This window comes from Callospermophilus lateralis, chromosome 2 (genome assembly GCF_048772815.1).
Source record: "Callospermophilus lateralis isolate mCalLat2 chromosome 2, mCalLat2.hap1, whole genome shotgun sequence".
NCBI lineage: Eukaryota > Metazoa > Chordata > Mammalia > Rodentia > Sciuridae > Callospermophilus > Callospermophilus lateralis.
In genome coordinates, this window is record NC_135306.1 from 65,107,213 (window position 1) to 65,122,557 (window position 15,345).

The 15,345-nt window shown below is 39.8% G+C and overlaps 1 protein-coding gene across 1 annotated transcript; it reads right to left on the bottom strand.

Moving 5' to 3' along the window:
• Window positions 1-780: 780 nt before the first annotated feature.
• Kcnv2 (potassium voltage-gated channel modifier subfamily V member 2) lies at window positions 781-12,068 on the bottom strand. Its single transcript, XM_076841482.1, has 2 exons — window positions 10,671-12,068; window positions 781-1,068 (listed from the first exon to the last, which is right to left on the bottom strand). The coding sequence occupies exons 1-2, from the start codon at window positions 12,066-12,068 to the stop codon at window positions 781-783; spliced, it is 1,686 nt and encodes a 561-aa protein (XP_076697597.1).
• Between the last annotated feature and the right edge of the window lie 3,277 nt (window positions 12,069-15,345).

A 15,345-nucleotide genomic window follows, 5' to 3' on the forward strand; every position in this document is an offset into this window, starting at 1 on the left:
AGATAATTTGCTGTTTGGAGGGGTGTCCTGTGCATTGTAGGATGTTCATCAGTATACTAGGTCTCTACCTACTGGATGTCAGAAGCCTCCCTCTCCATCCTTCACAGTATGGACAATAAAAAAAAAATCCCTAGACATTGCCACATGTCCTAGGGGCAAAACTGCCTTTAATTGAGAACCACTGTTCTAGAGTTTATTAGACAATACCCACTCCAACAACTTAAACATCTATCATTCACTGAGCATTTACAAGTGTCTCTAATCTACATACTCAAGATAGTTTTTATTACCTATATTTTACAACTGAAGAAACTGAGGCTCAGAGTGTTAAGGTTAACTTGGCTCAAATCATATCGTTTGGTAGATCTGGGATTCTGACTGAGAGGTTGGTCTACCTCCAAAGCTCACATAGTTCCTGCTGTGATACTCCATCTCCCTGAACTGAACAAAAACATCTTATTTTTCTTTAAGAAAATTCTCTCAAGCCAACTCAATTCCAAAAATATGGATGCCGTGAGAAGCTAAAATACAAATCCAAGATGTTGCTCCTTTCAAACCATTTTCAACATCAGCATCATTGGAAAGGTTAGGTTTTTGCATACAACTCAGTTGCATGAGCACAATGAGGCATTCTGGCCAAAATGAATATTTCTAGAGATAGAATTTTATGAACTGAATGCCTTTGTGTATGTCTGCCCCACATGTTCTTTTGCTGCCATTCATCATAATAAAGGGAGCAAATGAAGTCTTAAAATTCCTGGAATCTAACAGAGACAAATCCTATGAAGTATTCTCTTGCCTTGGGGTGGGCTGTGTGTTGCTTCTAGCCAGACACTCAGCCATCTTCTTTCTGGCTCTCTGCATGAAGTCCACGTTTCCTCTCTCCCTACGTATGGCGGTATATTCATAAGCTTTGAGCTTGCTATAGTAGTCAGAGAACTTGTTGTAGAGGATGGAAATGGGCATCCCATTGAGAATGATTCCGAAAGCAATGCAGAGGAAGGCAAAGAGCCTGCCTAGGTGGGTCTCTGGGCACATGTCTCCATAGCCCACAGTGGAGAGGCTCACCTGTATGGAGGGAAAGCAGAATGGAACTGTTAGTACTACAAGGGAGGAGAAAGACAGAAACAGGCAGGAGGGCATCCTCTGTCTCCCTGCAGGTACCCAGGGGCATGTAACAGCTTCTTATGGAGCCATATTCAGAGGGTATCAGAAAGTCTGCCAATAGGACTTATGCCATGGAAAGAATACAAGCTATGGAGCTTGAAGACTCTGGTTTGAAACCTGACTATTCCTCATAGATACTCATATATAACATGGGGGTAGAGATACTACTTTAAAGGGTTATTGTAAAGAGAATTTAAGATAACATATGTTGAGTTCCTGGTACAGAATGTGCTCAGTAAATGCTGGTCATTATCACCCTACCCCTGTCCCCAGCTGGGGCCAGCATCAGAATAGGAGTTCCCTGGGTTGGCCTGGATCACGAATGTATTAGAAATGAGCTTGGACTTAAAGCCAGTAAAAACCAGTGTTCAAATTCTGACCCTGACTCTTCCCAGCTGAGACCCCTTGGGCAAAACATTCAGATACTTAGATGGTACCACCTAACTCCCATGATTCTTGTGAAAACTAAATTTAGAAAATAAATATATAGCACTCAACACACTATCATGCACATAAATGGCATTCAGCGCCTCCATTGTCTCCCTTTCATCTTTAAAAATGAAGACAATTATAGCACTTCTCAGAGTTGTTATATAGTTCAATGGAGATATTTTATATGAAGGCACCTTAATTGCAAGTGTCCAGAGAAACACTTCTTATTTTGTGACGGTATTGTTGGAAGACCTCACAGACCCAAATTATGCACACTTCACATGAAATTCTTCTTACCACTCGTCATACTGTTTTAAATCCCAATAATGAGAGATTTATTTAGGTTAACAAGCTTCTGTTTTAAAATGCAGATACCTATGAGACTAGTTATCAGTATAGCCAGAGAAAACCTTGGGAAAATCCCTTGGGGACCCATTTTTTTTTTTTATGCCTCATGTGCTTCCTGTGGTCCCTAGACTGTTGGCCAAATTACTAGAAGCCTCTTAAGCCACGCTGTTGCTCACAGTTGTAAATTCTGCCTTGCACAACTCCAGGTGGCACTTATTGCTCCATTGATTTGTACAGTCATTGCCACAATATTCCAGGAGACTGCAGTAATCATACAAATTCACCTACTGACCATTCTGAAGTGGCCTTTAGCCTAGAAATGAAACCATTTTTGTTTTGAAGATGTAAGGGTCAGTTTGAACTTACAAGTGTGATTGATTGATCAATAAGAATTAAATGGAAAAATGAGTCAGCTGAAAAATCTGGTGAAGCTGATAAGAATCACAGCTCTATCCAGCCCACCAAACGGACAAAGTGTACCAGGGGGCAGTGGCACATGCCTGTCATCTTAGCAAATCCTGACGTTGGGCCAGAAGGATCTCAAGTTCAAGGGCAGCCCCAGCAACTTAGCAAGACCCTGTCTCTAAAGATAAAAATAAAATGGGCTGGGGATGTAGCTCAGTGGTAAAGTACCCCTGGGTTCAATCCTCAGTTAAAAAAAAAAGTGAGACAAAGTATGCCTCCCGGTGAGGTTTCAGGGCTCAGAGCTCCATCTCTGACGAGAGAACTGCTGAGGGATGTGCTGCCTTTCCCATAAGGGAAGAAAACAAGGAAGCATAGAAGAGGCAGGATGATGTAGATGAGGTTAAGGAAACAGGTACCACACTAGACTTCTTGGGTCTGAATCCACTTCCCAGCCATGTGAGTTGGGTGAGTCATTTAAGCTCTCTCTACCTCAGTTTCTACTTTTGACATATGGGGAGAATAGTACTCACCTTACAGGATTGTTACAGGAAATGAAGGAATGCCTGGTATAGAACATGTGAGCAATAATGTTAGCTTACATCTGTTAAGCTCATTAGATCCACAGGCTGTGGAAACAGGCTCCTCCCTGACTTCTGCTAATTGTGGCTGAGGGAGATTTAGGGGGAGGGGTGCCCTCTGGCTCTTGTAGAGAATCTGCTTTTCCTAACTTCTGAGTAAAAGGGTGATGAGAGGCTGTGATGGATGCTTGTGTGTGTGTGTGTGTGTGTGTGTGTGTGTGTGTGTGTGTGTGTTCTCACCGGCCACATCAAAAGTTAAAAAACCTGATCAGATCTCCACTCAGGTGTGTGAGTTGAGCAGTAATTTTCATCTGTCACTGACACCATTAACTCACACCCCCTGGAGGAGGGCTAAAGAGAGTTTGAGTGCAGAGGTGAGCGGTAGGATGGGGTCGCTTTAGAATATGAAACATCCAGGAAAATCCAACTGGGAGTCCTTGCAGTAAACCAATACTCAAGGATCCAGGATGTGTGTGCGGGGAGGTAGGGGTCAGGGACAGAGAGAGGACACAGAGGAAGGAAAATAATCAAGACAGTGCTTATTTTAAGCTTTGATTAATCCCACACTGGCTTTGCTTTGCCCCAGCCCCAACTTCTTTGTGTTTTGTTTCTTCTTTGGCTGAACTTTGAGTGAAAAGTCAAAAGCAAAGAAAATTGGCTTAAAGATGAATAAATATTTGATGTGCCTATTGTGTCTTGGATCTCTAATTTTAGAGAAAAGACCTCTTCTGCTAGGAGTCTGTGTGCGATTGGTTCTCAAGAATTTTTTCAAAATGTACAGTTAATTTATGTGTTCTCTATTTTGTGGCTAATTTGATTCAATTACTGATCTGTTTCTTGCTCTGGGAGGAATTTAGATTCCTTGGCTGTAGGAACTTCTTTTAAAATCCAGGCTCCATATGCCAAATTATTTCTCCCTAGATGGACATTAAACCCTGAAGGCCCAGAACTGACCCAGGTGACCTCATTGAGTGATTTCTCACATTAGTAGGAGTTGGATTGGAAACATGACCAAAATGTCTGCAAGCCAACTTAATAGCCAGAAAAATTGGTTGACCCTGCCATTCTGTAAACTGAAAACTATCATTCTGCTGAAAACATACATATTTTCCTTAACTTTGGATCCCCAAAGCCAGAATGTGACTTTCCCCTAGCTGCTTACTCATTAATCAGCAAACCCTGACCTGCCAAACATTATGAGGACAAATTTTCCTCCAAAACTTGACAACGACTGTATTTGGATTTCTACTTCGAAAAAGGAATGTGTTTCCTTCATAAAGAATTAGGTGGTGCCGGCACACCCATGTTTATAGCAACGCAACTGACAATAGCCAAATTATGGAATCAGCCTAGATGTCCATCAATGGGTGAATGGAGAAAGAAAATGTGCTATATATACACAAATGGAGTTTTACTTAGCCACAAAGAAGAACAAAATTATGTTGTGTGCAGGAAAATAGAACTGGAGAACATGGTAAGTGAAATAAGCCAGACTTAGAAAGTCAAGAGTTGTATATTTTCCCATATAAGAAGCTAGAGAAAAAAAAATGAGGTGGGGTGGGTGATAATATAAGGGAAACCAGCAGAGTAGAAAAGGGGGATCAGGGGGAGAAAGGAGGGAAAGAAGTGAAAGGGAAGCAATGAAGAATAATTGACTAAATTATAATGCATGTATGAATATATTACAGAGAATCCATCCATCCCTTGCTTCCTTCTTTCCTTCCTTCCTTCCTTCCTTCTATTCTTTCTTCCCCCCCACCCCCAGGACTAAGAATTGAATCCAGGGCTCTTTACCATTGAATTACATCCCCAATTTTTATTTTTTATTTTGAGACAGGTTCTTGTTAAGTTGTTGAGGATATTGCTAAATTGCCCAAGCTGGCCTCAAACTTGCAGTCCTCCAATGTCAGCATCCAGAGTCTCTGGGATTACGGGACTGTACTACCATGTCTCTCTCTGAGTCCCACTATTATGTATAATTATAATGCACCAGTAAAAAGTTTTTTAAAAATAGGCATAGAGAAAGTCTTGACACCATGAATCTAGGAATTGTGACCTCAGGGAATAAAACTAATTTTTGAAAATAATATCCTTTCTAGTTTTCTCAAAGAATTGAAGGTGGTTAAGACTGGCCTTTTCTGCCTAAGATTATTATATATTTCAGCGCATGTTGTCCTTCAAAGCAGTCAGTTTCAAAGACGATATTTACCCATGCTACTGTTGTAACAAATATTTTTGGAATCCTGTTTTGATTATAATTTGCACAAAAGACTTGTGGCAAGACTTTGATATAAGGTTGTATCCACTTTGATGGTTAATTCTAGGCACCAATTTTAAACTCAAGATGTATTTGACAATTTTAAAATACTGAATGCATCCTCAAGAAAGGTTAATATGTAGTACCATTACAAAGAAGCAAATGTATATGTCACAATCTCTGAAGGTAATTCCTCATTGGAATTCAAAGAATGTTTTGATTAGTGGAAACACTGTTAGAATGATCTCATGGGAAATCACTTTGAAGAGAACAACACTCATCTGTATATTTTATATCTGTATATTATACTCCAACATGTACATAAGTGGCACAATAAGGAGGCATGTGTTCATGAAAGTAAAACCATTTCAAGTCTGGGCTCTATTAATCTACCCACAAGAAGGTACCCAGTATGCTGTCCTCTGTATCCTGAGCTTATTCAGTACCTCTCACTGCCCTCTAAAATTCCATCAGGCTCCACATAAGTTCTACTGGACAATGAGAAGAGCATATTTTGAAGATGTATCAGAGGACCATTTCTAAATCAGGGACCCATAAGATCAAAAGTCATTAAGTGTCTATGAGCCCTTGTCCCATTTATAACTCCTGTGCTGTTTCTGAAGGAACTAGGAGAACTCGAACCCTTCTTGTGCCAGACATTCTCTGGTCACTCTCAATTCCAGGCCTGACACTTTCCATACACTTTTGTAATTCTGTAACTGGGATTCCCTTACCTACTGTCTTCTGGTTATATTCTACCAAGTGGAGGCACATGGTGGAGCCTGGATGGTGGGATGAGGTCAGAAGAATCTTAACTGCTGCTGCTGGTTTCTATCATCCCTCCAGTAAAAGCAGATATCTATGGCATTTTTGTCATACCAACCTCCAAGGCCATCTTAGAAATCTGTGCATCAGCTACACAGTGCCCCTCCTCTGTGCTCCAAAGCTCTGATTACACTGCCTACTCCTATTTGTTTTCCTAGTTCTAAGGCCAACAGCTATTCCTTGCAGTTGCTATTCTTGCTCTTCCTTTTAATACCTATGTATCTATTTCCCTATACCAAATACCCACCTTGGTTTCCACACTGTAATCTGACTAGTTCACTTTTCCAAATGAATCTCCTCAAAGCAATCAATTAAAATAAACTTCAGTGATCTTGCAGATGCCAACTTTTTGCAAGGAAAGGATAACATATTCGAGGAAACAGAAAGATCAGAGCAAGATCTCTGGGTGCAATTATCTGGTCCCTTGGCTTGAGATAAATTTTCTTTTCGGAAGTTTCTGAAGTAATGAGTTCAGATCCTAAGTTTCTTGTTTGGTTTCTACAACTTTAACTTGCTCTGGAATGCTCAGAGTGAAATGGTTTGTTGATAGTTCAATGGATCTTTTCTACTTAAAAATATACCCACACAAGAGGCCAATAATTATAGCTTCATCACAGAGTTGACTGTCCTTGTTGATCTGTTCCATGCATCTCTCACTCCCTACAGACAACCTAGAGAACCCCCAAATTGCTGGAGCTCTTCCAGGCATGGCCTGTTTATCTGCACACTGGGAAGTTCTCTCTTGACAGAACAACTGACCCTTTTATATGTTTTACAGTCACTTTTTTTCCCGGTAGAAAAGGAATCACTACTGTTTTGATTTTCCCCAAAATAAATTTGGCAGCAAAGGTTATTGCTTCTGTGTGATAAAGACTATCAACTAGCCAGATATGGTAGCTTCTATTTATTGCAGTCTTAGAACAGGCTAGTTTACATATGTTTCTTATTACATTAGCACTCACAAATAATCTCCATTTGACAGACGAGTAAGATGGGTCTATCTTATATCCTCATGCATTAGCTTTTGCAGATGAAAGGGCCCATGAGGGATTTGTTTTGCAGCTGTAGGAGAATTCACAATAATGAAAATGACTGTATTCCTAAAACTCCAAGTAGAATTAAGGAGGAAAGTTTCAGGGTCCTTGGCATAGGGACAGGGAAGATTATTATAAGCAAGTCAGGTTTGGGGTTGTCCAGAAAACACTAAAAAACACAGGAGAATGGATTAGAAAATCTGTTTTTCATGTGTGACAAAGATTTCACAAGGGATACAGTTCTGGAGTTGCATAACACAATATCAATCATAATTTTTTTAAACCTCATTTTGAAATTGTCATTTTGTGAGTGTATGTTTTCTGATGGGTGCAATATATTTGAGCAGTAATATACCGCTGCAGTAGAATAATGTTAATATTGGGCCTAATTGTTATATTGCCCCGTAGTCAAGCTCTTTGCCACGTAACTTCCCAGAGCTTTCCTCTTCTGGTTGGGCCAACCTGCCTGGCCTCTTGAATGAGTACAGCCATGTGATTTGCTGAGCAAATATGGGTTGAGCAAATATGAACAATTAAATGAATTAAGCAAATATGAACAGAAGCAATATAGCAGTTTCATGATTGGGCTGGTACGCTTCCTCTTGCCCTTTGCGGCTGCCGAGCACATATTCCTATTCTATATATGAGGGATGTACAGCCTGTGCCTTCCCCTTCCCATGTATCATACAGTTGACCATCAGACATGAGAACAAGTGACACCAAATGAGAAGAACCTTCCAGTTAAAGTCAGACTAAACTGCTCAATTTTATACTGATGTGCTAAATGAATGCTTGATGTTTTAAGCTTCTGGACTGTGAGGTGTTTTCTAAGACATTATTATTGTGGCAATAAATCACTTATTTATAGATAACTAAATACACATTTATCTTATTTGTGCTCAAAATTTCTAAAATAATGAGATGGTTTGATCAATAAAATACATGGAGACCACTGGATCCACAGTTGCTTTTGGGATTCCACTGGTCAGATTCTGACGTCTATTTAGTTATGTGTATTTAGGTGAGTTTCTCCTCATCATTCAAGTTTTATCTCAATGTCACCTTCTCTAAGAGGCCTTCTCTGACTATACCATTAAAGGGAAATTCTACCACCCATATTGCCACACAAGACACACCAATATCTTATTTATTATGTCTTTGTCCACTAGAATGCAAGCTCTATTTTGAAAAGATTTTTCATCCCCTCCCCAATCACTCTGTATCCCTAGTGCTTGGAATAGTACTTGGCACATTCGTGTTCAGTAACTTCTTGCACAGTGAGTGAATAAGATGGATTTTTTGTGGGTTAAATGAGGAATTGGCCCATTATTTTGTATCTTTTCATTTTGCACCTATATACGAGAACCAAGCCATCTTTGTGTATATCATCTTGACAGCATTCCTTCCTCCTTGCTCTGTGAGGATAAGAACCCTTAGTACACAATGTACAAGGTAATCAGAAGTACAGGAAAGAACAGGATTAATAACATCAGCTCTGGGGAATGAATAGTCCTAAAATTCAAGGGGAATTACTTCTATTGTGTTCAGAGATTTACTTAGTGAAAAGACACAAGTTATCGATCATTTATCTAATACATAATTATTTATACTGGTATAAATCTCAAAAAGTGGATGAAGGCTGTTGGTAAACGGAAAGGTTAGAATGTGCAAAATTTAGTCCTTGAAATAGTGTCTGATAAAGATAATGGCTACTAAAAAAATAAAAGAAAAAAAAAGGAAAAACCTCACATTGGTAAAAGCATAATTGGTAAAGTAATTATGGATAAAAACTGAATGGTAATTCAATTATTATTGTAAAAATTATAGAAAACATCTATCTTGAGTAAAATGATTCCAATTTAACATAAAAGGGGATAACTAAAAGTTTTAAACTTCAGTGTACCTTAAACAGATCAGGAAATTAAGTGGATCAATGGTTATTCACTTCCGGAAATATTTTAAAAGTAAAAATTCAATATTAATGACATAACTAATAAAAATGTTTACATTAATACATAAAAAGTTAAAGCAAACATTGTGGGTTAAATGTAGTATGAAAGAGTCCCCTAGGGCCAATGCCAACCTCTGTGAGCCTTTTAAGATATTTAGATAACTGAAAATTTGACTCTAAACCTTGTATTATATCATCATGAGGATTTACTCTTTTGCCTTCCTGCCTTAGTCACCTCCAAAGTAAATGTCATTTGCTCGGGACAAATCATTCTCCATGAGCTCCATCTGTACCCACGGTTTATCTACTATGGGGATGACCTTTCGTCACTTGGAATATGATCAGAGGAGTGGCATTTGGCTAAGCTCATTTAGAAGAGCCTAATGTCATCCTGTCATTGAAGAAAGCTTGTAAGTCCTGGTATACATATGAGCTCTCTTGCTTTCAAGGGAAGAAAGACTCATTGAACTGCAGAGCTCTACAAGTCTCACTTCCTCTTTTAGAGATGTGGAAACTGAGCAGAGAGAATGATGGAGTGAAGTTCATTTGGTCCCAGTTAATTATTGGCAGATCTGAGACTAGAACCCAGTGCTGTAAATCTTCCATCATGTTATACTACACTGTTGGTAGTCCTGCATTGGTTCATCTCAGAATTTCACATCAGATTCTGGGTTTTAACATACACAAAGTGAATACTGAAAATATCTGCTTCCTTTTTTATGTTTGCTTACTCTCTTTAAAGGCATTGCAAACTACTTTAATAAGGAAAGACTACATCTACTTTCCCATATATACTAGTTTATTCACTGGACTGAGAAGAACTAGTTAGCATTTATTTTCAGGGATAAATCAAGAACACCAGAAACACAGATATTTGAGTAAATGGCATAAGATAGTATAAAAAGACAAATACAAAAGAAAACAATGAAAAAATAATTAATACTTTAGCCGTACAAATTAGGCAAGGTATGCAAAGTAACTAAAGTTAGGAAGCGATAGTGCTGGGGTGTGCAAAGGGCACAGGGTTTTAATCCTAGCTTTGCACCCAGAGCTGTGTGTCTGCACCCAAACTCTCTGTACCTGTTCCTCTAGCTGTACAATGGAACAACTATAGGTAATTCTGAAAGAACTTTTGTATACTTAGAAATAGTGTCATATTAGGTGTTTCTTTTCACACATATTTAACTAGAACCCAAAGCAGTGGAATTTTAGAGTCAGACTATTTAGTCAAATCTCACTTCTCTGCATAAATCTACAGCTTCCCTTGAAAACTGAAGCAATTTCCTACTTTCCCCCCTACCTTGCCTTTTTTTTTTTTTTTTTAAAGAAAATGATGATGGTAACTGCCACACAGGAATGTGATATTTATATGACATAAACTTTATAAACCATTTAGGATATTGGATGATCCATAGGTTGTAATTAATAATAACGAAGACAATGAAACAACCCACACTCACAATGAATCTTTCTTAAAATCTGCCTGTCAAGAATTTTAAGATAAATCAGGATTTAAAGATTCTTGAGACCAAGTCAAGTTTAGTTACTTACTAGACTATAAATGTCTATGTCTTTCCAACTTGTTAACATCAATTCCCATTTTGTGATGGGATGAAAAGAGTAGTGTCTGGATACAAAAGAGAATAGAGAAACTCAGGGGTCATGGTACTCACCGCGGCCCACCACCAGGCTTGAAGGATGTTGGTGAAGTTGGTGCCAGGCACGTCATGCTCCACAGAGTAGACAGCTGCAGAGAAGGTAAAAATGCCCAAGGTGATAAAGAGCAGGAGGCAGCCCACCTGCTGGTAGCACTGGAGCAACGTGAAGCCAAAGGCACGCAGTCCCGTGGAGTGGCGAGCTAGCTTAAGGATGCGGAAGATACGCATGAGGCGCATGATGCGTAGTACCTGGCCCACCTTGCCCACACGGCTCACCGTCTCTAGGTCTTGATCATGTGTTGAGCCCCTGCTGTACCCCTGAACCTCCTCAGTGAAGCCCTCGAGCAGCAGCTGCAGGTAAAGCGGCAGTATGGCCACCAGGTCCACCAGGTTGAGGGCGCTGCGCGCAAAGCGCCGCAGGTCTGGTGTGGAGATAAGACGCAGCAGGTACTCAAGCGTGAAGAACGCTACACACAGCATCTCCAGGTGCTCCAGGATGGGCCCCGGGTCGCCACCTGTGCCCTCCTCTGCCTGCTGCTGCATCTCCTCCACGGTGTTGAGTGTCAGTGTCACCACTGAGATGAGCACAAAGAGGTTGGAGGCCACCCCCATGACCTTAGCAGCCACAGATGAAAAGGGCTTCTCCATGAAGTTCCAGAGGCGGCGCCGCTGTGCTCCACAGAAGCGCATGTCCCGGAAGAGCTCTTCAGCCTCCTCTGCCTGCGCCTGTGCGCGCAGCTCGCGTTGGATCTTGAGCTGTTCACTCAGTTCCTCGCGTCGCTCCTCGAAGCAGATGCGGCAACAGCGTGGTGTGTACTTGAGCCTCACGCCCCAATAGCCCAGCTCCTCCAGGAAGTTTTGAGGGCACAGCTCATCTCGCACTAACAGAACCCCTGATGTGTAGAAATTGTAGACGAGCTGGAAGACATCTGGATCACGATCGAAGAAGTATTCGTCCGTCTTGGCCTCATAGTCATCACACAGGCCCAGCTGGCGGCTGCGGGTCGTGGAGGTGACAAGGCGGCCCAGGCGTGTTTTGGGGTAGCTGGCCAATTCGCAGTAATCTAACTGGTAGCTGTGGCCGCCAACATTCACGTTCAGCATGGACAACTGGGCTGGAGTGTCTGTATGGCCATCCAGCTGTGCAGTGGTGATCTCCCCTAGCTGCTGGTCCTCCTTGGCAAGGTTGTCCTTCCACTCTTCCTCCTCCTCTCCGCCACTATCGTCCTCCTCGATGTAGTAGTTATATCTGACCTCAGTCCATGGCGTGATGCTGCCGTGGGAGCCTGAACGAGTCCCTGTGGAGCTCCTGCGGTGTTGGTTGGTACCTGCGCTTGGAGGGTCCTCACTCTCCAGAGTACTCCAGGGTTTGTAGCTCCAAGACCCTCTCCTCTTGGTAGTCTGTTTCAGCATGGCTGATGGAGTCAAATCTCTTGCTTATTACCCTGATTGTCATAGGGTCCTTAGCCTGGTCACTGCCACTGTCTCCAAGAGACCTGCCTGGACAAGTGCCCCTGAGGTCCCAGGCCCTGCTCTCAGAAATGCTGCTCCTCAGGCCCTGGAAAGCCCAGTTCGGCCCTGCCTGGCCTGTTAGGTCTGAACATAGTCAACAGTGCGGTTGACTAATCTTGCTGATAGGGAAGAAGCAAGTGTTAGGAGGGATTTGGGGCCTCTTAGCCTATTCCCTCCTCCTCCTGCCCTACTCTGACGTGGAGGATGATTATGTGGTCTTAAATCTCTAGATAATCAGAAGAAGGCAGAGATTATTGCTAATAAAAATGTCACTCAACCTTGCCCTTGTGAAGGATATGTGTGTCAGGAAGAAATCAACTGAGTTAACTAGAATATGGACCCTATAAGAGTTTAAATAATCTCCTTCTCATCCATCCACACAATCACATTTTCCCACATGGGTTCTCCTTAGCAGCAGTGCGCAGGAGTCCAGGCAGATCTTTAAGTCAGTTTCAGCTTTTCCCTTTCTTTCATCCTCTTAAACGGTAAGGACATGTTTCAAGGCAGTATCCCCAGATTGGATGAAAGAGTATTTAACAGCCTTGTTTAAAGGTGGCCAGATTTATTCCAAGAAAAGGGTTTTCATCATCCTTCAAAACATCATTTAAAAAAAAAATCCCTTTTCGTGACACTGAGATAATGCTGGAGATGGAATCATGATGGAGACAGAATTGTAGCACTCAAGGAGCTAATGGTTTTGCTAGTGATAAAAATATGCAAGGACAGCAAAACAGCAAAAGAGCAAGAAAAACAAACAGGTGTAAGAGAAGAAGAGATTTATTCCAAGGGAATTGACTTTTTGATTGACTTTATTTTGAATAACTAGCGTTCCTGGTAAATTCAAAAGATAAAAAGCTGCACTACAGTAAAAAGTTTCTCTCTCCCCTACCTCTAACCTCCAGCATCAGGTACACCTCCAAGGAAACAACCATTTTTACTAGTTTCTGGCTGTCCTTCGGGTATTCTAAATAAATACAAGCAAAATTCTGAATATACATAAGCAAAAATCTACCTATATCCATGTATAATCTGATTAGCTTTCTATTATGAACTCATATCAAGGAATGATGTCTACACTTTGCTTTTTCCAGTTAACCATATATCTTAAAGGTGTTTTCATATCTGATCATAAATATTTGTCTCATTTTGATAATAGCCACTTAGCAGTTTGACAGTAAGAGACAATCAGGTGACTTTCTATCTTTGATCTTATAAACAATGAAGCAACAAATAACCTTATACATATGCTCAATATATATGAAGGATAAATTATTAGAAATGGAATTACTAGGTCAAAGACTGCACATTTACAATTTTGATTGATAGTACCAAATTTCCCTCCATAAAAGTTTTACCAATGTACAACTCACCATCAATGAATAAGAATGTATGATCATATTTTTGAGGTCTCCAAGTTTTATAGGTGAGAATAATATGCAGTTTAATTTGAATTTGTATTTTTTGTGATTGAGTATTTTTATGTGATTATGACCTATTATATTTTTCTGCAAATTGTTCACGTATTTTGCTCATATTTTTCATTGAATTGCTGGTATTCTTCTTGTTGATTAGAAGGAGAGCTTAATGTATTATGAAAAGAGGTTTTTCATCTGTGACATGAATTATAATTTTTTATAATCTTAGTCTTTGATGATATTTTCTCATATAAAATTTTTTATTACTTCCAGATGTTGTGTCATATTAGAAAACTCTTTACCACTTTGAAAGTATTAAAATTTTCCTTTTTATCATTTTATTTTTCACTTAAAAAATTTATCAGGAATTAATTTTGATGTGAAGAGTGAAGGTCCCAAATATTTATCTGGATGTCTTAACACATTAATTTTTTCTCACTGATTTGTAATGCTCTCTCTATCACATAGTTCAATTTTAGTTTTGCTTCAAATTTGCTGAGAGGTAACGTGGCTGTGGGGTCTGCACCTGCTCATGTAATACTCACTGATACTGTTGAGCTTGAACTACCTTCAGCCTACAGGCTTACAATAAAGCTGCTTACCAGGCTCAGCCTTTAAGTTCCTAAATGTATTTCTGGTGTTCTCATATTGGCATACAATATTGATATTGCTACTCTAGTCACACAAACTTAACCATTTTTCTGTTCTGCCCTGTATATTTTGTTGAGTACCATCATAATAATTTTGACATGATACAGGATTTATTTTTCCTTCTAGGACCAATTATATTATAAAAAGTTAAGAGTATCACCATTTTCATATTTTTAGCTTCCTCTCTTTTTCCCAAAATAACATAGTGCTACTTGCCTAAATTTTCAATACTCTCAAGGCTTTTGCATTTAAAAAATTTTGGAGTTGTTAATGTTTGTAAGGCATTGGAACCCTAATCACAAACGCCACAACCTTGCAGTAGGTGAGGACTGTTGCCTTGATGGATTGCTCTTATACCCTGAATCATCTGCTCATGTGGGTATGTGGATTTTGCTTTGAGGTGTATGCATGTAAATGTCAACAACAGCTAAGTATCTGGAATAGGTAGCTTCATCAAGTGGGGAGTACATTTAAAAATCCATGAACAGGTTGCAAGGAAGAGCTGCAGGGGACGAAAAGTAGGACTGGATGATCTTTGGGCCCCCTTCTGCCTCAAAATTACTAGGAATCTAATGTTTATTTAATGTTTCATTTGCCTTGAATTCTCTCCTGCCTTTTTTCCTCCCTAAATCTTTGATCTTCAAAATCAGTCTCTGTGGCTCACTGTCACTGCCCAGTATTATAAGAATGGGGCATACTGTACATCACAAACCCATGAAAAAGTCAAAATTCAAAATTTGAGTGATAGTTTCCACTGAATTCATGTCATTTTTATACCATCACCAAGTCAAAGATATCAAAAGTCAAACTATTATAGGTGTAGCCAACTGTATGGAATTAAGGATAAAATAAACATAATGATTGTATTGTAAGAAAATCCATATGGTAATTGACAAGAATTTGTGTTAATAATATATTGGTGGGCATTAAAAAAAGATATAAAAATAGTCTACAGTATAATCCATGTAGGCAAAATATATATCTATATCAAAAATATGAAGCATGAATAGAAGGAAAGAAAGTGCCAGGAAAAAAATCAGCTCAGATTTCATCTTCTCTTTTAGTGATCCTTCTGAGATCTCTCTATGTTCTCTAAGGTGGATTAGCTGCCC